Source organism: Neomonachus schauinslandi, chromosome 12 (genome assembly GCF_002201575.2).
Source record: "Neomonachus schauinslandi chromosome 12, ASM220157v2, whole genome shotgun sequence".
Classification (NCBI taxonomy): domain Eukaryota; kingdom Metazoa; phylum Chordata; class Mammalia; order Carnivora; family Phocidae; genus Neomonachus; species Neomonachus schauinslandi.
The window spans coordinates 53,138,902-53,161,855 of record NC_058414.1 but is presented as its reverse complement, the minus strand read 5'-3'; the positions used below and the strand labels follow the sequence as shown (position 1 = coordinate 53,161,855).

Below are 22,954 nucleotides of genomic sequence, written 5' to 3'. Positions count from 1 at the left end.
AAGCGCTATGCAGTGCCTCCTGACCAGTGGAAAAAAGTGAAAATCACTTAAAAAAAAATCCAACTATACATTCCTATTATTCACTCTTTAGCCAGAAAGCCAGTTGTCACTGTTTCCAAGGTCCAGGTAAGTGCATCCAATGTTGAGTACAGAGACAGGCAAAAGAAAAACTTTCTGGATGTGGAAAAAACATCCAGGAACAGAAGGAATCATTTTTTTTTTTCATTTCTTTAAAAGATTTTATTTATTTATTTGACAGAGAGAGAAAGAGAGCACAAGCAGGGGGAGCGGGAGAAGGAGAGGGAGAAGCAGGCTCCCTGCCGAGGAGGGAGCCTGACGCAGGGCTCGATCTCAGGACCCTCAACTGACTGAGCCACCCAGGTGTCTTTTTTTTTTTTTCATTTCTTTACAGAAATGTTTTTAAGTGTGTGAGAAAAGGAGAGAGGAAAGTAAGCATCTAAGTAGATTAATGGACATTTCAGAAGACAATAAACCACATTATAATAAAGCTACCCATAAAAATAATAAGCAATAAAGCTAGTTGCATACAAATCATACAAATAATTAGGTAAGTATGCAAATATGCCCAGATTTCTAACCATCTGGCCACCAAGAGATAGAATAGTCAACAAAACGTGAAAGGATTCTTGGGAGAAGTGATAGTTAGGCTCTTGGGATGAAGGGAGGCCAGAGGGGGTTGTCTCTGCATGCAGACACTTTCAAGTGGAAGCAGACATCATTCCTTACACAGCCCCGACTCTATTTTTGGCTCCGAGAATCACTTTCAATGTCTAGCCTTATCGCTCAGCGGAATCAGAAGACAAACCTCCCTGGGCAATGTTCACAACTACCACATTTCCAAGCTATTTAGTCATGAAGGTGCAAGATACCAATAAAGCTTCATTTCTAGGAAGCCTAAATGATGCCTTCGTATTTACATTCCTTTTTCCCCTCTAAGTGGGGAAGTGTACTGGAAGTGCTTTTTTTTAAACTTTATGCAAACATTTTAAAATGTAATTGGATCTGCAAATTTCATTACAGTCAAATGACAAACCTAATTTATAAAACATAAACCCATACAACAAAGATGCAGATACATTATTTGACTTAGTGACTGCTAAATTCATGGGGCTGATTTTTCACCCATCCATACTGTAATGAGAAAAATCACAATTAACTGCTTTACTTTGTTAAGATCAAGAATTGCATGACTATGAATGGCTACTTTTTTGTTTGTGGACTTGAAGGATTCATATTCAGCAAATCCTATCATGACTCAAGGAAGTCATGATCCTGGCTTTCTGGTGAGTCAGGCCACGTAACACGCTTGTATGCGGTGTGTGCTCATGTGTGCACAGACATCTCAACCTGGTACAAAGAGGTCAACTACCATATTCCATAGAATGTAAACAAACAAAGATGATCTTATCTCTAATAAAAGGGATAACTTTTCTATAGGAGATGTATTTTGGAAGTTACTTCTTTACTGAGGACTTTTGGTCAGAGTGAGTGAGTACGCCTGTGTGTGTGAGTATGTGTGCCTGTGTGTGTGTGTGTGTGTGAGTGTGTGGGAGACAGAAAGACAGAGAGATTCAGAGGCTGACACAGCATACCTCAATTCCCTTGGTTTCCTCAATGAACCTCCTGCTGACTGAGACCAGAGCCTCCTGCGGCCACGCATGAAACCAGTCAATAGCCGTGCAGTTAACTATGGCTGGGAACTTCCGAGCTCTCCCTCTCAACGTGTGACCAACGGGAGAGAAACACAGAATGATCTGTGGAGACATGGGGGCAGGGCAGAAAGGGGAGGGTGATGAGTGAGCCAAGAATTACATTGCAATCCTAGACAATGAAAGCAAGGAGCGCAGCCAAGCAAGACATGAAACTATCCTAAAGCACTATGGAGGAGAAAGCAACATTAACCTCCTTGCTAACCAAAGGATAAACCTCCCAGGTGGCTGCCCCATGGAACATTCAGAAACACTGCTGTGTACTTTCCTTCAAATTGGTCCCTCTCCTTTTAAACATTTTTGATGATTATCATTAATAATGAGAAATGTATTCTTTTCTATTACACAAGTAACAGCGTAGCCATAGAAAAATAAATATCCAAACCAAATCACCATGATAAAATAACACCAGTACTTTCATCTTCTGTCTTCTTCCATTCTGTAATTCGTCAGGTCCAGTAAAACTTTGTAAATCACTTAAAAACAATTTGTATCATATCGAATGTTTACTTTGTTTTCATTTAAAATAAACCCACTTGCATTCTTCACCTTTTTAAAGGAATAAAAAATTCAGTTTATACATGCTCCTGGTGAGAAAATTTTAGGTTTCTGGTTCAAACCCGAAGATCTGTGTATTTGATGACTTAAGAGTTAATTTATATCTGATTATGTTTCCATGCTCTCTGTAGTGACACAGGGATTCGACCTGGAAGGAGCACCTGAGCTTGGCTGTGGCGGGGTCCACAAGCTGAGTGAGGGGAGACGAAGGAGGCTGGCTCTGAGTGTCCCTTCTGGGCATCTCTGAGTGTCACATGGCTCTCAGATTAGAGGCCCTATGTGAAGTGCCAGCACAAAGGAGGTGTTCAGGAAGCACTCCTTCCATGCTCTCCCTTCTCTCCTAAGTTCCTGTGGACTTGAGGGCACTGGGGGTAATAGTGACGCCCGCTGGGTTAAGGTCTGGGAATGCCACCCATCCTGGTTTCCTCTTCTCTAGGAATGGCATGGACTTGAGAGAAAACAAAGCCCGGAACTCTCTCACCTCAGTCTCTAACCCTTTGAGATGAGGCAACCAATGAAATCATTTTTTCAAAAGGTATGCTATTTTTTCTTAGAACATTAAAAAAAAATTCACATCCTAAAAATCTCCAGCATATAGGAAGCCATATAATATCTTATTTAACATGTGTGTTCACTATGTTTATTTTACATACTTTGGCTCTTGAAAAACTTGATAAATCCTAATATTTAAAATGTTCAACAGTACATAAGCTGACTGATCATGTATTCATTATACGCAAGAGTCTAGTTACAAATTGAATAACTGCTCTAAGAGTGCATGTACTGGGTTAACGAACTTCAGTTAGAATGCAGAATTTTCACTTCCATCACAGTTCTTAGGTTTCTCCCACCAGCCTTCCTTTCTCTCCCCATACCTGAATATTTCTTTCTGTCCTAGAAGTTCGGTTTCCACACCCAATTTCTCTCCCATTCCTGGCAAATTTAGAAGCTTCATTTATAAATGATTGCAGCCAAGGCAAAGGAGGGAAAGAAGGATCCTTTTGAGATCTTAAATATTTCCATCATTTCTACACTTACTGCATTTCCCTTTTTGGTACTGGCACATTACCAGGTCTGTGGAAAATGTTAGAAAACAAAGTACCAGAACCATGTGTGTTTAAGCCTCAAGGAAAAATACTTTGAGTTAATATAATGATATAAATTCATTATTTATTGAAGGATAATACAGATTTCTCATAGAAATAATTATTTTTCTTTTCTACAATTTTACAGCTGAAGACATCGTTCCCTAGGTTATTTATTACGGCTTATATAAGGATCCTCGCAATGCCAGCTACATTTTACACGGAGGGCGGTTGGTAGGCCATCAGTGATTCTCGAAGGATTATTAGGTGCTGGTTAGAAAAGCAAATTCTTGGACCCAATCTAGACCTAAGGAATCAGAAACTCTGGATGGGGCTTGGCAATCAGTTTTCAACAAGCCCTCCAGGTGACTCAGACACCCGCCGCTATAACCTTCTAGTTTAAAATTTTCTATGGGAATATTTAAATTGAACACTTAACATTTTCAATGCTTCTGCAGTTGGTGAAATACTCATAGAATGTAAGTCTCCTTCCATGTAGAAAGTGAAAATGAAAAATTTAGAGGATTTTAAATAAATTAGACAATCATGAATAACCTAAATTCTATCATCTAAAACAGACCTTGGGAACTAATTTACAGAAAGATGCTTGGTTATTAGTACCTCCTAAGAAAGGCCAGTATCACACCAAACTTGAGTTGTGCAATTATTGACCCAATGCGTTAATAATTTCTAGTTTTGCTAGAAGTCTAGCACAGAATTTCTCCTGCCATCCAGCTTTCCTCGATAGTAGTCCTATGTGAGATTTTTCTGAGAGCCCATGCTAATGTCTGGAAATGGGTGGTTGTTCTTTTCTAACATGGTCCCCACATTTTTTGATTACGAGCATGGAATGGAATGTCAACTCTGCCAGCAGTTCCTAGACGATGTGAGAGCAGGCACGTTTCTTAATTGTCCCGCACTGTCCTCATCTCCAAAAAGGAGAGATCACAGTCACCTCCCAGGGTCACCAGGAACAGATACATATGCAAGTCCTCACAGTTGCCAAAGCATGAATTGTGCTCCATCAACTCCATGCTGTGTTACTTAAAAAAAAAAAAGAAAAGTTTCAACAACTTTACAGGTAAATAAACTCGAGTTGTTGCCTCAAAGAACATTACTATGGGGAAAAATCATCCTGGATAATTTCCCTATTGTATTTCCCTTAATTTTAGGAGATTAAAATAGCAGAGGATTTTTAAGTAATAAAAACACAAATGATTTTAAAAAGGGTGTTAGGTTATCTATCATTTACTTTTTTTAGGTTTCCTGAGGTATAACTGACAAAATTCTAAGATATTTAAAGTGTACAATGTGATGATTTTATACGCCTAGACAGTGTAAAAGGATTCCCCCATTGAGTGAATTAACACATCCATCAACCCATATGTTTATCCTTTGTTGTCACTGTTGTTGAGAACATTTAAGTTCTACTCTCCTAGTAAATTTCAATTATACAATACAGTGCTTTCAACTGTAGTCACCACATTACATGTTAGGTCGTTAGATCTTACTCATCTTGTAAGTAAAAGTTTATGCCCTTTTACCAACTGCTGCCTATTTTCCCTACCCTCTGGCAATATTCCACATGTAAGTGATACCATGTAGTATTTCTCTTTCTCTGCCTGGCTTATTTTGTTTCGTATAATGCCCTCGAGATTCATCCGTGCTGTTCCCAATGACAGGATTTCCTTCTTTTTTAAGGCTGAAAATACTCCTTTCTATTTGGGTCCAGGTGTGTGTGCGCACACGTGCGTATCTCTCATCTTCTTATTCCCTTTGTCCGCTGACCGACACTTAGGCTGTTTCCATACCTTGGCTATTGTGAATAATGCTGTTATGAATATAGGAGTGCAGGTACCTCTATGAGATAATGATTTTGTTTCCTTTAGCTGTATCCCCAGAAGTGGGATTGCTGGGTCATAGGGTACTGCGACTGTCAGTGTCTTACAGAACCTCCCTACCGTTCTCCGGAGTGGCTGCACCATTTGACATTCCTGCCAACACTGCACAAGGGTTCCCTTTTCTCCACATCCTCACCAGCATTTGTCATTTCGCATTTTTGATGAGAGCCATTCTAAAAGGTGTGAGGTGAAAAATAGCATCTTTCACAGAGCTAGAACAAACAATCCTAAAATTTGTATGGAACCACAAAAGACCCTGAATAGCCAAAGCAATCTAGAAAAAGCAAAGCAAAGCTGGAGGCATCACAATTCTGGACTTCAAGTTATATTACAAAGCTGTAATGATCACACCCGTATGTTACTGGTATAAAAATAGACTCACAGATCAATGGAACAGAACAGAAAATCCAGAAATGACTCCACAATGATACAGTCAACTAATCCTCAAAAAAACAGGAAAGAATATCCGATAGGAAAAGGACGGTCTCTTCAACAAATGGTGTTGGGAAAACTGGACAGCCACATGCAGAAGAATGAAACTGGACCACTTTCTCACACCATACACAAAGGTAAGTTCAAAACGGATTAAAAACCTAAATGTGAGACCTGAAACCATAAAAATCCTACAAGAAAACACAGGCAGTAACTTTTTTGACACTGGTTGTAGAAACTTCTTTCTAGATATGTCTCCTGAGGCAAGGGGAAGAAAAGCAAAAATAAACTACCGGGATTTCATCAACATAAAAAGCTTCTGCACAGCAAAGGAAACAATCAATACAACTAAAAAAAAAAAAAAAAAAAAAAAAAAAAGGTAAGCTATGAAATGGGAGAAGATATCTTCAAATGATATATCCAATAAAGGGTTAGTATCCAAAATATATAAAGAACTGATCAACTCAGCACCCCCAAAAACAAATAATCCAATTAAAAATGGGCAGAAAACATGAGTGGATATTTTTCCAAGGACATCCAAATGGCCAACAGACACATCAAAACTCATCATCAGGGATATACACATCAATACTAAAATGAGATACCACCTCACACCTGTCAGATGGCTAAAATCGACAACACAAGGAACAGGTGTTGGTGAGGATGTGGAGAAAGGGGAACTCTCTTACACAGTTGGTGGGAATACAAACTGGTGCAGCCACTCTGGAAAACAGTATGGAGGTTCCTCAAAAAGTTAAAAATAGAACTACCCTATGACCCAGCAATCGCACTACTGGGTATTTACCCAAAGGATACAAAAATACTAATTCAAAGGGGTATCTACACCCTGATGTTTATAGCAGAATTATCTACAATAGCAAATTATGGAAATAGCCCAAGTGTCCATTAACTGATGAATGGGTAAAGAAAATGTGATACACATACACACACACATACACACACACACACAGAGGAATATTACTCAGCCATAAAAAAGAATGAAATCCTGCCATTTGCAATGACATGGATGGGGCTAGAGTGTATAACGCTAAGTGAAATAAGTCCATCAGAGAATGACAAATACCATATGATTTCACTCCTAAGTTGAATTTAAGAAACAAATGAGCGAAGGAGAAAAAAAAAAAAAAGAGAGGCAAGGCAAGAAACAGACTCCTAACTATAGAGACGTGATGGTTACCCAAGGGGAGGTGGGTGGGGGATGGGTTAAATAGGCGATAGGGATTAAGGAGTGCACTTGTTATGATGAACACCCAGTGTTGTATGGAAGTGTTGAATCACTATATTGTACACCTGAAACTAATATTACACTGGATGTTAACTGGAATTTAAATAAAAATTTTAAAAAACAATGAGGAAAACAACAAAAGGTGTGAGGTGTTATCTCACTGTAGTTTTGATTTGCATCTCCTGATTATGAGTGATGTTGAATACCTTTACATGTACATGTTGGCCATTTGTGTATCTTCTTTGAAAAAAGGAGTGTTCAGGTCCTTTGCCCATTTTTCAGTTGGGTTCTGAGTTTGTTGAGATTGTTGTCTGAGGTATATTCTCAGTTTGTTGAGTCTTCATTATAAATGAATGTTCTATTTCTCAAATGCTTTTTTTACATCTATTGAGATCATGATTTTTAAAAAATTTTTTATTGATATGTTAATCACCATACATTACCTCATTAGTTTTTGATGTAGTGTTCCATGATTCATTGTTTGTGCATAACACCCAGTGCTCCATGCAGAACGTGCCCTCTTTAATACCCATCACCAAGCTAACCCATCCCCCACCCCCCTCCCCTCTAGAACCCTCAGTTTGTTTTTCAGAGTCCATCATCTCTCATGGTTCATCTCCCCCATCATATGATTTTTATCCTTCGTTTTGTTAATATGGTGTGTCATGTGGATTGATTTGTGGATGTTGAACCATCCCTGCATCCCAGGAATAAATCCCACTTCATCAAGGGGTAGGGTTGATTTAATGTACTATTAAATTCAGTTTGCTCCTACTTTGTTGAGGATTTTCGTATCTTTCCATCAGGGATACTGGCCTCTAAGTTCTTTTCTGGTGACATCTTTGTCTGCTTTGGTATCAGGGTAATGCTGGCCTTGTAAAATAAGTGTTTCCACCTCTTCAATTGTTTGGAGGAATGTGAGGAGGATTAGAATTCATTCTAATATAAGTATTTGATAGAATTCACCAGTGAGAGCTATCTGGTCCTGTATAACCTACCTCTGAAGTAACTTCACTCTCGTATGATCTGCATGGAAATACTCATTTTCTATCTTAGGGGCCATTGGCTCATATCTGAAGTACTTCAAGAGAAACTACAGAGGCCAGGGATGCTTACCCAGTATTTCCCATTTCTAACAGAAACCCACACTGCAAAGTCAGCTACCTGTGCTCTTCGCTAACTTCTTTCATCAACATAAATGGTTGATTAGTTAGCATCATGCACACTGGAGCTGATTTTTTACTGATGAAAGGAAGACTGTTCAAGGTATCTGAGGAAAATGGAAATATTAGACTTCTACCTCCACTGCTGTAGGAACCAAAGAGGAAAGTCTAGATATCAAAGTATCCCAACAATTACACCCTTTGGCTTTTTAGACTTTGATTTTGACCAGTCCTGTGGTAAACAGCTTCCAGAAAAACTATTCTTATGTGATTCCAGTGAGAAGAGCAGCTGAATCCTACCACGAGAATACTACTACAACTGCCCCAGAGGGTCCTTCCAGTAAGAGCTCTTCCGTTTCCTAAAAGAACAGAGCTAAGACCACAGTACACTTACAGAGCTGGTTTTGGAAACTTTAAGACCCACAAACTCTGTGTGTACCCGAGTTTAGTTTGAGACTTCCTCTCCTTGAAACACACCTGAGTTGGGATACTGGGGGACAAGAGCTCCCTCACCCCGGAACAGGTTCCATCTACCTGTAAGGACTGAATGTCACTGAAATATACACCTCCTCCCAAACAGTCCCTGACAACTGCAAATGACCAAATTGGCTTCAGTTAGTTCCCAGCAGCAGACTGAAAGAAAAGTCTGCTAAGAAAATAAAGTTAAAAATGCCTCAGACAGCTGTGCTCTTTTCTTTTTTTTTTTTTTTTAGATTTTTTATTTATTTATTTGACAGAGAGAGACACAGTGAGAGAGGGAACACAAGTAGGGGGAGTAGAGAGGGAGAAGCAGGCTTCCCGCTGAGCAGGGAGCCTGATGCGGGGCTCGATCCCAGGACCCTGGGACCATGACCTGAGCCGAAGGCAGACACTTAATGACTGAGCCACCCAGGCACCCCCAGCTGTGCTCTTTTCTAAAAGCAAATTCTCACAAGTAAGAAGCAAACCCTGAAATCACCATCTATGTACTTCCTACAGCTCTAACTTCTCCTGGACGTCAGAATCTTGCTTTTGGAATCCATACCATAGAATTTTCTATTCCTTTTTTCCCCCCCAGCACAGGTGTTAGGACTCATTTGCAATAACCCATTTTTCATTGTGCTTTGTAATACATTTCAATTTCTTTTGGGTAAGATTCCATCATAAGTACATATTTATTTGTATATCACTAACAGGACTCAGTCCATTTCCTCTTGTAATGGAAATGTGAATTGCTACCGTCACTCTGTATTTTTTTCCAGTCGATATATTCTCAGATAGAAGTAACCCTCCCACATATTTACTTCAGAAGCTTCTATCCATAACTTAGGTTTGCATTTATTCTCAAAAGTCTAAGTATTTTTCAAGAGTGATAAGATCTGAATCTTACTGAGAGAATCCTCTTAGGAAGTTTAGCAGACAAACTCTTCCCTTGTTTGACTGTTTTAATATCATTTTATCATTCTTATATTTTCCCTTATCAACCACCATCCAATAACCTTTCAATTTCAATTATTTTCATGAACTCCAACAGCATCTTCAACATATACACATTCAATACATTTTTATATTTCATTCTCTTTTTAGGTAACATATAATGAAATAATTCACACAACCTTTTACTTATGAATATTGGTCAGTGCCAATTTTTATAAGAGGTAATATTTTACACTGGGGAGTTTTTGTTTGTTTTTTTTGGGGGGGGGAAGAGGCAGAGGCAGAGGGAGGGAGAGAATCTTAAGCAGGCTCCATGCCCAGTGTGGACTCGATCTCACAACCCTGAGATTGTGACCTGAGCGGAAATCAAGAATTGGATGCTTAACCAACTGAACATCCAGGCGCCCCTACATTGGGGAGTTTTCTTTCTTTTTTTAAAAAACAAAACTCCTCAATTCATAAAGAGATTGTATGCGGAATCCCAAAAGAGAGCAAGAAGCAAATCCATTCCTGGGGAGTAAAGACAGTAGGAGTTATATTCCCCACTCTGTACTCCCTGCTGTATATTCCTATCTACAGGAGGAATGTATTCCCTCATCTCAGCCGCCTGGCTTGATGCCAGGAACTCACGTGCCCGCACACTACTTTCCAGGCCAGTCTGCAGCTCCGTACACTTGTATAACAGTGTTTTGTTTTCATTTTTTCAAACAGACAATCGGTGCCTAACGATCTACTGAATAGGCCCATATTTGAACAACGTCATGCAAAGTTTTTGGCTTGTGATCTGTGCTGCTCTGCTTGTAGTGGGCATTTCTGCTGACACCAGGTGCTAACTCCACACACACATGCATTTGCAAGCACAAGCCCCATACTGTGCTGCAAACCCCGTATCCAAATGTAAGCAGAATGTGAAAAACACGAGCCATGCTTTCCAAAATGCAAAGCTTATTCAATTTCTTTTCTTTCTTTCTTTCTTTCTTGATTTTATTTATTTATTTATTTGCCAGAGAGAGAGAGAGAGAGCGCACAAGCAGAGGGAGAGGCAGGCAGAGGGAGAAGCAGGCTCCCCACTGAGCAGGGAGCCTGATGAGGAGCTCGATCCCAGGACCCCGGGATCATGACCCGAGCCAAAGACAGACGCTTAACACTGAGCCACCCAGGCGCCCCAAGTTTATTCAATTTAAACGGATAAATCCTTTAGTCTTTGATTAAGCCCTTTACTTCTGGTATTAAAAATTTCTTTTATAATATAAAATAAGGGAGATGATATCTACGAGAATAGACATCTTGGAGGTACTTCCCAATCCTTTCTCCCCCTCAGTGAAACCTTTCTTGTTCCATCTTTTGTTATCCTATATACCTCTTACCTCTCAGATACAGAGGTGTAATTGTATACTCAGTTTGTGTGATTTGGAGGTTCAGGCTTGTCTTTCCAACAATGAGGTGGGCAGGGGCCAGCTCTTGCTCACTACCCTAGGCTCAGGGACCAGCACATCACAGGTACTCAGCAAATACTTGCTGAGGCCCGGGGGAAAGATCAAGGAGTCAACAGATGGTGATGCGAAATATTCTTCAGAGCAAGATGAAATTTTGATATCTGCATCCTAATTTGTTTTGAACCAGCCCTTGGACCTCTTCTCTTTTCACAGGTCACAACTTCTTCATCTAACCCCATGGGTGGCTTTAAACTCCATCTCTAGCCCCACCCACTTCTCCAGACTCCAATGGCTATGTTCAACTGTATCCTGTTCATCTCTCTTTGAATGTTTAATGGGCATGTTAAGTTAACTTTAGGTAGAACTTTTTATTTACCCTCATCCACCAAACAAATACAAGGCATACCTCCTCCCATGTTCCCTATTTCAATAGATGGTATGTCCCTTATCCCGTTTACTCAGGCCAAAGTCCTTGAAATCATCCTTGACTCTTTTCTTTGACCCTACCTCCAAAAAACAAAAACGTTTTGCTGTTTTATGAAATTTCAAGAACAGTGAACCTCAGATACAAAATACAAGGTCACACCTTTCATCTCTCTCTGACGTTCTTCCCATTCCTCTTATGTAAATAATATCCAAAAATGCAAGGGCAGGAGTTAGCATACTATATTCAGAGAGGTGTGGTCCTGGTCAGCAAAACACTGTCAGCAGGGCAGAGCCTGACAGGGCCTGGGATCGGCCCTGGACAAGCTGTCCATGAGAGTGGGTGCTATCTTCCACCAACTCGAGGATCAGGATGAGGGGCAGGAGGGATAGAAGACAGCAGTCCTCAATGATAAAGCTGTTCTGGGTGGGCATCCACTTGAAGGAAAGGAAGCTGGTGCTCTGCCTGCTAACCCATGAAAATCTGAGGAGATTAGACTTGACCATCATGCACGGGTAAGGTTTTGCAACATCTGATTTTCAACGACTTTCTACTGGGCAGGTTAAGTATTTGAGCTTTTTATACAAGATCACAAACATATCATGAAAATTACTTGTGTGGGTGCTAAGTCTTGTGGTTTCTGCTACGTGCTTTTGTGTTAATCTGTTGCTTCAATGGGAGTGTTGCTCAACGTCTCCACTCAGACTCTCAGGCTCCCTAGACGAGCTGCAGTGTGAGCCAGGAGCCTGTCACCTACCCTGGCTGTTGTCAAACCCCACATGTGAATTGCTTTCTATTCTATCCAAGAAGGAAGGAGGAGTAGAAGGAAGAGGGAGAAAGAAGAACAAAAACCAGAAGAATAAGGAAAGGTCAGCTGGGGCCTGAGGAAAAATATTATGGAAACAAGAAATATTTGAAAAGCAGCCAGCAGATTTAAGGGAAGGTAATTCCACTGAGGTATCTAAGAACCTAAAAAAGAAAACTTGCTTCACACTCTCAAAAGGCTAGAAGGAATGTTGTAAAAACCCCATAATAATAAAACAGTCCAAGGTTAAAAAAAAAAGATAAGAGGATTTATGAAAGGACATAGATGATAAAATACAACACCTCTTCCTAAAAATATTAAAAATATCTTAAGCCTATATTTAACCCAATATAATGATAGAAAGCTTAATGATGGAAAGCTAAAGGCATTCCCATTAAAATAAAAAATAAGACAAAGATACTACTATCATCACTTTTTTAAAAGTTTTAAATGGTATGCAAAAATTATGGTTATTATAATACACAGAAAAGAGGTAATTATTAAAAAGGAAGAGTAAAAATTCAAAGGTTATGTAACTAGCTACTCAGCAAACTCTAAAGTACAAAATGAAAAACTTACTGGAGCGTTCAGTGGACTGGCTGGTAAAACAAACAAACAAACAAGCAAGCAAACAAACAAACAAACAGGCATCTATCCATCCATCCCTCCCTCCATCATGATCTTATATGCCCATCATGATCTGTGGGAAAATTTGGCAAGAGCAAAAAATAATTTTATAAAATATTGAGAAAGAACTTAAGAAATGTATAAAACATATGAAGATAGCTAGCTGCTTTACTGAAGGTCATTGAAGACATTTTGACCAGATGACAAGATATGCCACATTCCTGGAGAAGATCATCTCTTATAAAGGTATTTATTTCTCTCACGTTCATTAAAAAATTTTGGGCAGTTCTCATAAATTCCCAAAAAGATGAGTGGAGCTTGACAAAGTGATTCTAAAGCTCTTATGGAATAAAAAAGGCTAAGGACATCAAAGGACATTTGTAAAAAGAGAATATTCACAATTCACGCTGTTGAGGAACAAAAGTTATAAGTTATTAATAAAGCAGTACGGACACATTTGATACTGTAGATGTATCCATCACCCTCCATTTAGTCTCTACATTCTCACAGGATTTAAAAAAAATTTTTTTATTGTGAGAGAGGGTGGGAGAGAGCCTGTGTGCGAGCCCGAGCAGAGGGGTCCAGCAGACAGAGAGGGAGGGAGAATCTCAAGCACGCTCCACACTCAGCTTGGAGCCCAACACAGGGCTCGATCTCACGACCCTGAGATCATGACCTGAGCCAAAATCAAGATGCTTAACCTACTGAGCCACGCAGGTGCCCCTCACAGGATTTTTTTAAATGTTAAGCTGATTCCATAGTTCATCTAGTAGAGGTACAAATAGCTCAGTAAATGTAGGAAAGGAAGAAGGTATTATTCTACTAGATTCCAGAATATACTACAAAGCTAATAAGCAAAGCAGCGTGGTATTGATGCAGGCTGAGATGAACAGAGTTCTAGAACATAAGAGTAAAAACTAGAATACCATGTATTTAGACATTTAGTTTATGATTATGAGACAGGGAGCATTTGAAATCAGTGGTGAAATATTATATAATAAATGGTGTTTGGAGAATCCAGGGGTGGGGAGAGTAGAAAAGCCACCTTGTAGTATATACACAACAATCCAGAGCTAACCATTCAGAGTATTTTACGTTAATTTAAATAGAATTCAGAATATTTTCATAACCATGAAGTATGGAAATGCTTCCTAAAGAAAGCTTTAACACATAAAATCCATGTAAGAAAAATTAGGTATGTTTTGGTAATATAAAATAGAAGTCATTGTAAACAAAGTTAGGATTGTGATGAACTTTGACAAACAATGGCAACATGTAAAATGGACAAGAACATTATAGATACAGGAATATTATCCAGATATAGAAAGAGTTTCTACAAATCAAAGAAAACAGTAACAAACCAGTAGGAAATGTGGTAAAGGGTTTATATGAATAAAGGTGTTCTACAAGTAGAGAACTTGAATAAAGTACATGTGAGTGAAATATTTCACTCCATACACCAAATTCTCGGAATCATTTCATTTTTTTTTTCCTGTGGGAGGCTTCTAGTAAAAAAGGCAAAGAGGAATATGAAGAAAATTGTGACAGACGTGGAAAAACACTTCAGTTTGGAATATGCGCTTTGCATGCATTTATGTACATACAGAAAACTAGAAGGAGATATACCAATGTTTTCAGTAGTTACCTCCAGGCAATATAATTAAAGCCCAATTTTTTTTCTTTCATATGGCTCTGTATTTTTTAATTCTCTACAATGAACACATAGATCTTATATCATCAGAAAGGATGCTTTCATTCTCTAAAAATACAGAATCACATGAGTATGTATGTACATATACATACATGCGCGCGCACGCACACACACACACACACACACAAACATCCCTCAATAGACAGATACATAACAAGACAGATGAGTATCTAAAGTCTTGGGAAACAATCACAGGCTGCTATATTCATTAAGTGTTCCTTTCCCTATGGCATCAGATGGCCAAGAAGGAAGGCAAGAAAGAAAAGTTCTTGGGTTAACTAAAATCAACAGGAGAGAAGATGAAAGTACTACGTTCTAGTTGCAAAGTGAGTATTACGTAGGAAAAGATGCACGTGTGCAAATGTGAAGGAGAGAAGGCATTTGGCATTTATTCATCAGTTTATTTCAGGCAATCCAAGGGCTCGTATCTGATCATCATTAATGGGAATTGCCCTGTGAGATTCGGAGGTCACATTTTGCATGCCAACAGGTTCTTACTGCCCTGGCATTCCAAATGGGAACTGGCTTTGGGTGGTGAGCATGGGTAATGGGGTGGTAACTTCACATCATTGAGCTCGACCTGCCAGGTGTGCTCGCCAACAATGTAACACATTTAGCTTCCCATGTTGCCCAGCTAGGAACATATGCAAGAGAAGGATCCGCTCATTGGGAATTTGGAGTCGTTAGTACACAATGGTGAATATCACAGCATATGAAACTAACACAGAGCAAGCCAGAATTCTTTAAAAATCTAAAGATGCCAGGGTAGTATTTATGTATTGAAGAGAAAGATGTTGCCATTTTCTAGCTAAAGGGTGACCCACTTTCATGCCATGTTATTTCTCCCTCAGGGTAAGATGCTGATCACTACGCCTTCTCATGATGCAGCAACCTGAGTGACAAGGCCAAGAAGGTTTGGGAGTGTTCGAGGGAAATATCCTATTCCCCCTTAGCAGGAAATAAACCAAAACAATACAAAGCCCCAAAAAACCCTCCTACTCATTTTAGTAGAAAAGAGATTATTCAATCAGAAATCCTGTGACAAGGTGGGGAAAATGATCCATACTGAACTCCAAAATAAATTCTAGCTTGTACTGAGGTAAATGCTGAAAAGGGGTCTCGGAAAAGAGAGGAACATAAAACTGGTCCCAGCTTTGGGAAGGCTTCCTGAAGTGGAGTCAAAGGAAACAGGTGAAGGGAAAGACTGATAGATTTATTTTTTACTGTTTAAAGATTTATCTGAGAGAGAGAGAGAGAAGGAGAAAGAGAGAAAGAACGCAAGCAGGGGGAGGGGCAGAGGGAGAGAATGTCAGACTCTCCGCTCTGCACAGAGCTCCATCCCAGAACCCTGAGAGCCAAAACCAAGAGTTGGACGCTTAACCGACTGAGCCACCCAGGCGCCCCAAGACTGGTGGATTTAAAACAGTATAAAATGTAAAACTTCTGTACATCCATCTGTACTGCATGAATATTAGTAAGTTCAAGGAGCAAAACCATATAATTATCTCAACAGACACTGAAAAGGAATTTAATAGAAACTTCCTTGACAAGATAGAGCCAACGTAAGACCTAGAGAAAAGCCGATAAATAGAATATTAAAGAAGACAAAATATTACCTGCATGCTATGTGATAGCAACCCACTAATAGAAACTACCAGAGAGGCTGGTTATAAACAGAGTGGGTTATAAAATTAAAAATCAATAGCTCTCTATATACAAACAATATACCATCAGAAAACCTTATGAAAGAAATATTCCTTCTATAAAAACTTTATATAATAAAGATTAAATTCTCCCAAATATAAAATAAGCCATCAGCACAATTTCAATCAAAATTAAAATGGAATGTATTTAGAATTTGAAAAAATGATTGATATTTTTCTAGATGTATAGGCATGTGAGAACAAAGAAAAACTAGACAAGAACAGTGAGATACTTGATATAAAAATGTGTAACAAAACCGTAATAATTTATACAGTACAAGGCTGGGATCAGTAGTACAGAGACTTACCAAGAAAAGAAAATAGAGGATCTAGAAACAGACCCAATATGACATATAATAGATGTATTACTCTAAATCAGTAAGGAAGGAATACATGGTTTTAAGATAAAAAGATACCGTTTTGGGAAAAAAAATAACTTGAAACCTCTCAGCTCACTCTCTGCCATGTATGATAATATATTCCAGATGTAGTCAAGTTTTAAACACAAAACATAAAGATACTGGAATGATGGATTCTGCTGCTATTCCAAAATCCATTTCTAATTTTATTCATAAAGGCCATGTGACAAGATAAAAAATTCACTTCCTTCGACTCCCTGGTAGGTGGAGGTGGCAGGTGATACACACGGCCTCCAAGACGTCAGCTTAGGGTCTTGGGGGAAGCCTTGGTTTCCTACCCAGAGCGCCCCGAGGTTGCCTGCCCCCCCTTCCTGTGAATGCACACCCCACCGCCCTCGTGTGGTGCTCACGAGGCAGGAGGTACCAGGAAGAGCGCTGGCAGGAGGGAAAGACGAGAAAGCATGGGTCTTTCAGTTTTTTCGATATTTTCTTATTTACTGCCCAGTTGAGTTCTAAATGCTTCTAGCTACTGAGTTTTATCATCTTGGAGAGAAAAACTATGCTATGAATTCATAAGCACCTCCAAATCTAAAAAGACAACACTTCTTCAAGTTATAAACAAATACGTACTGTATGTACATTTAAAAGACAAATGATATTCGGAAAAATAGACGCAACACATTATGCAAGATGAACTGCTTGGTATACAGAGAACTGATAAAAAAAAGTCACGTGCAAGTCAGTGGAAAAGCAGGCCCTTTGGAGCTGAGCCTCCCAAGTACCTCAGCGTCCTGCCTGGGGTCCTACGCTCGCAAGCCCACCCTGATTCAACAAGAGAGGACTGAGACCCTACCTGTGAGTAAGAAGCACGGCAAAGAACTGGCAGGTGTATTTTAAGCTGCAACTATTGGACCCAGCAATACCCCTTCTAGGAATTTATCCCACGGAAGCAAGCAAAGGTGTGTATAAAAGACATATGTAAAGGGCACTTACTTCAGCCTTCCCCCCCCCCCCCCCCCAGAGAGACAGAGTGTGTGAGAACGAGCAGGTGGGGAGGGGCAGAGGGAGAGAGAGAGAATCTCAAGCAGGCTCCACCCCCAGCACAGGGCCCACATGGGGCTTAACCTCACAGCTCTGAGGTCATGACCTGAGCTGGAATCAAGAGTTGATGCTTAACCGATTAAGCCACCCAGGCAGCCTTGCATTATTTTAAACAATGGTTGTCAAAATTTCAGCGTGCCTCAGCATTACCTGGAGAGCTTATTACAACATATATTGTGCATCCTGTGCAGTGTTTCTGATTCCAGAGGTCTGGGCTGGGACTGGGGGAGAACCCACATTTTTTTTTTTTTAAAGATTTTATTTATTTATTTGAGAGAGAGAGAATGAGAGACAGAGAGCACGAGAGGGGGGAGGGTCAGAGGGAGAAGCAGACCCCCGCTGAGCAGGGAGCCCGATGTGGGACTCGATCCCGGGACTCCAGGATCATGACCTGAGCCGAAGGCAGTCGCTTAGCCAACTGAGCCACCCAGGCGCCCCGAGAACCCACATTTTTAAAACGTTTCTAGGTGATGCTGATTCTGTTGCTCTGAGGAACAGACCTCGATAGTCAGTGATTTATAACATTACCATCTCATATTCTATTATTGAACTTGTTTTTCCATTTCATAAAGAAAATGTGATCCAAATGTACTGCCATGGAACAGGGAGAAATCTCGGGCTTTGTTGCGTACGACCTGGCAAAAATATTCTTAGTAACATTTTGATGGGGAAAAAACTCTTTGGGCCACTGAACTGTAAATCCTGATTTAACATCAGCCCAGAATTGCTCAGTAAGATTAATGTGGAATTTAACAGAGTAGGGCGGACGAGCAGCTTACAAACACTCCACACCTCCAAGGAGAGGTATATTCCTGGCTAATGCACTGCCCCCATCCCCCTTCCCTGGGGGTTCAGGCTCTTTTGCTGCCTGGGCCCTTTACCAGCTTGACGGACCAGGGATACGAGAAGTAGCAGCCAAGTGGAAACTTGTCTAGGTTACTAACCATTTCTACACCAGGAAGCCGGATTTTGCCTTAAATTGAGCTTCCTGCCATGAGTCCGGAGGCATTTCTTTCAGTACTTGCTCTTCACTGTGGCTAGTATTTGGTTACATTATATCTCTAGGAGCCACAATGAAGCAGAGTCATCTGCAGGGAAAAACTCCCGGGGGAGCCTCAGGGCATCTGGTTAATACACCTAAATTGCTTGCCTTGAAGTTCTGACATTCAAACCTCAGTTCTGTAATTCAAACCTTGCCAACCCTCCCTTCGTCATTTTCAGCCCCCTACCTCATCCTAATTTACTTCCCTGCCTGATCCACCTCCTTCTCCCAAAAGGAAGCCTGTGTTCCAGTCGTCCAGAGCCACCTTGGGTTTCTCTGAAGGTGTCCTGTCCAGTCCAACCTTCCTCTTACATAAATGCTATTTCCTCTCCCTGAAGGCTCCTCCCCACTCACTGCTTCTCCATGGATTCCAACCCATGCCCGACCCACAGCACAGCGCTTCCTCTAGCAGAGCCCAGTGCAGCGAAGGATGCTGCTCTCATCTGTAACCCACGGCACTACCCACATCAGTCCTGTACTATCATTACTTGTGAGGGTCCTTCTCTCCTGGAGCAGTGTCAGCCCCTCCAGGACAGAGACCACGTCCAGTTCAATCGAGCACCGCCCTGTCTGCTCAGCGACATGTTCTGTAGATGCTCAGCATCACGGGCAACTTCAGGAAGGTTTACTCCAAACGTGGGCACACGTAAAAATGCAAATGTCCTTTCAAAACGAATGGCCGCAATTCAAACTCATAGTACGAATCCTGACAGAACCGTGTCATAGTTCCAAGAGCAGGTTTTAAATATTATGCAAGTAAACAAGGGTTACTTACTTTGAGCTGTAGCTGAACCCTGGCCAGAAAGAATTTCCAACAATTTTCTCTGGAGTCCGCCATGCCTAGACCACGAACTTCATTACGAATTCCAGAAATTATGTTGTCTACATCTTCATCACTGAACAGATCCGGGATTTCTCCTGCCCTCAAAGGAATGAGAAGAATTACTGAAAGACAGTCACAATTTAAATTTTAGATAGGACTTTTTAGTGCTTGCAATGCTCTATCATACAAAGTTCAGTTTAAAGGATGAAGAGTTTGAAATCAGAAATGTCTTTTTTTTTTTTTTTTTTGCATTTACAAGACACGCCACACACTGAGGACAAGCTCTGATAGACACACCCACTAAGCTCGTATGTGTAGGAATAACATTTACTTCACTGAAGGCTTCTCCAAGGCACCTCACATCCGTAAGCAGACTAAGAAAGTGATACACCTCAAATTAGTTAGGTTTATAGGTTTCTCCCCAAAGACTGCCCCAGCAAACATCTCAAAGACAAATTATCTCTCTTTAAAGTTCACTGCAACTATGGATAATTTGTCATTGGGGAAGATCTTTCAAGGAATGTGTTGGTTTAATCACCTGATGCCAGCAAGTCATTAATCAGCACGAGAAAGCTCTCATCTAGAACCTGGGCATCTGTCAGCAGGAACACAGTGGGCATGTTCTTGGCTCCAGTTCTGATGTACAAATTGGCAAGATCTACCTGTAAGGAAAGGAGGCCATCATTCATGCGCTGTTAAAATGCTGATGTGACGTGGGGAGTATGTGTGTGAGGGCTGGGAAGAACTCAGTAACTATAATTTGAGAGCTTTCCCCATTCACACCTTCTTCCCTCTCAGTGATCCCGCATAGGGGCAAACAGCATGACATCACCTCCTTTCCTGGCATTTAATGATGAGTGCCATGTTCCTGGCTTAATGGACCATAGGGATGACAACCGGCGGCTGGTGGACACCTCCCTCCGAATAGACTGAAAATGAATTTGGTGACGCCCTTGCCAAGCAAAGCAGTAAAAGGAAGATTCCGCTCATTTCAACAACTATTTCATTGAAAACAGTTTTTGTTTGGTTATTTATTTAGCTTTGTTTAATAATTTTGAAAGCATGGGATTTGTTTTCTTTTTTGGGTTGAAAATGGCCGCATTACACCCACATTTCACTTGCCACAAACTCTGAATATTATTTTTAAGTACTGTTGTGATGAAAAAGCCCACAGGGGTTTCTTGAATGTATTCTCACCACATTTTATTTTCATGATTTACCCAAAGTGGACTTGTAAAGGCAGTATCTTTTTCTTCCCCTCCAACGTACAGGAGTACTAACGGTGTTGAACAGCAGGTGTGGTCAGTACAAAGGAAAAGCCACGTTTGTTGTAAGCAAGCATGTAAACTATTTTTCAAAAGATTTATTCATTCGAGAGAGAGAGAGAGAGAGGGAGCGCACACAGGGAGGTGGGGCAGAGGGAGAAGGAGAGAGAAACCCAAGCAGACTCCACGCTGAGCACAGAGCCCAATGTGGGGCTCGATCCCACAACCCTGAGATCGTAGCCTGAGCTGAAACCAAGAGTCAGACGCCCAGCTGACTGCACCACCTAGGTGCCCCCTGTTGTAAGCAAGTATTTAATAAAATATTTTCTGAGTTGGGTCTACAGGCTTATAGGTTTATATACCTATAAACACTTACAAATTTTATGATTACTCAATTTACCATGAAGGAGAAACAGACAAATATAACTAAATCCCCAAAAAGTCTTCCCCCTCTTGGTTGGGGAAGCCTTGGCCAAATCTGGGAGTCAGAGCTGATGTGGGCACGCTACCAGCTCAGGCTTTATCTGCCAGGCAGGAGGGCAGACGGGCTGCCTCCCACTCTTACTCACCCGAAGTTCTTGGATTCCAAAGCCTTCAGTCAGAGTGATCTGGAAGACCTCAAGGCTGCAGATGTAAGCTGCCAGCCGGGACAGGCTCTGCTTGCCGCTGCCGCCCACGCCAATCAAGAGTGCGTGACCCTGAGGGGTCCGAAGGATTCGGCTGATGCGACACCTGTGCAGAGACAGCACACCATGGCAGAAGACTGCAGGGCCTAGGAACTGGGTCTGTTTCATTTTTTAGAAAAGTGTCTAGACACGAAATCTGAATTTTTATTTTACACCTTTAGCCTTTGTTCATCTGCTTCCCCATCAAAAAAAGAGGCCCCTCACACTGGATGCCCAACCAAGTGTCCCTGTGGAGGTCACATCCGGGACTCTCACTGCTTCCTTACTGTCCATATACAAGGCCTTTCTGCAAGGCTTCAAGTTTTTTTGACTAGCAAGAAAGACCCCCATTTTACACCAGCAGCCATGTGCAGCAAACATCAAAGGGAGAATGACTTCATGCCAGAAACTTGTGCTGTAGAATTATTTTGGAAAGACTGGATTTGTTTAGGCCAACAAACATCTCAATGTGATTTACTTCATGCAGATTCAACACTTGCCTCTAGGATTCTTACTTCCTTTGCAACAAAGCTTTGTCTGTCCTCGAGCACTCTAGAAAATTTATGAAACTTTTCAGAAGATTTACTGAAACCTTCAGAATCCAGCAAGGCCAACTAATCCCTTGTTCTATATTGTGGAAGAGATTCTGAATGATTGAGCTACTGATATTATTGCTATATTTTACAGTTCGGAATAAGTTGGCCTTATCTTGAATGAAGAAACAGGTCATAATTATGTTATAAATACTGAGAAAAGAAAGGAACTGAAATATAAGGATACGGATACTCAAATGCAACAAATGAGACACCATCATGTTAGTTCTAGGTTGCTTTTCTCAAATGAATGTAAGCTTCCGGCCTTGACTGATGTACCTAGATGATTTTTTACCAAAGCACTTCGTGGAAAAGCAAGGCTGTGGTCACTTATACCAGGCCAAGCTCATATCAGCTGCAAACCGTCAATAACTAAAGAGACGGGTCATCGTAAGAGGCTCAGGCAGGTCCATGAGGTTGACTTCACATGACCATACAACAAAACCACCTTGGGAAAGCCATGAAATTACTCTGAGGCAAATGAAACCCCAAGTTACAAAGCTGAGTTTTCCTTTTGTTTAAATGTATGCTTTGAGGTTTGGACCTCACCAGATTCTCGAAGCAATAAAGTTCCTTCCTAGGAGGCCTTGAGGACGCGTTCTGAGATCATCTCTAACCCTGAGTAAATCAGCTGTGAGCTCACAATCCCGGATCAAAGCAACAGCCTTCCTCTTGAAAGCCACCGAGAAGCCCCCGATGAATGATCGGGTAGAAGACTCTCGCCCTCGGTGGCAATGGGCCGTCTCTCTCACCTGCCCCATGATGCACAGTCACAGTCAGTGTCCTAAGGACACAGTCAGTGTCCTAAGCCAAGCAGGAACTGCGACACTAATACTTCAATTAGCAGCACAGTCATAGACTTTACCTAC

At 40.8% G+C, this 22,954-nt stretch overlaps 1 protein-coding gene across 1 annotated transcript in view; it reads right to left on the bottom strand.

Moving 5' to 3' along the window:
• Positions 1 to 22,954, bottom strand: part of DNAH11 (dynein axonemal heavy chain 11) — a 329,965-nt gene that overhangs the window by 123,593 nt on the left and 183,418 nt on the right. The window contains 4 exon segments of the mRNA XM_021689842.2: positions 1,614 to 1,775; positions 19,515 to 19,657; positions 20,101 to 20,224; positions 21,397 to 21,559. Of these exon segments, the coding sequence (XP_021545517.1) occupies positions 1,614 to 1,775; positions 19,515 to 19,657; positions 20,101 to 20,224; positions 21,397 to 21,559 (592 nt within the window).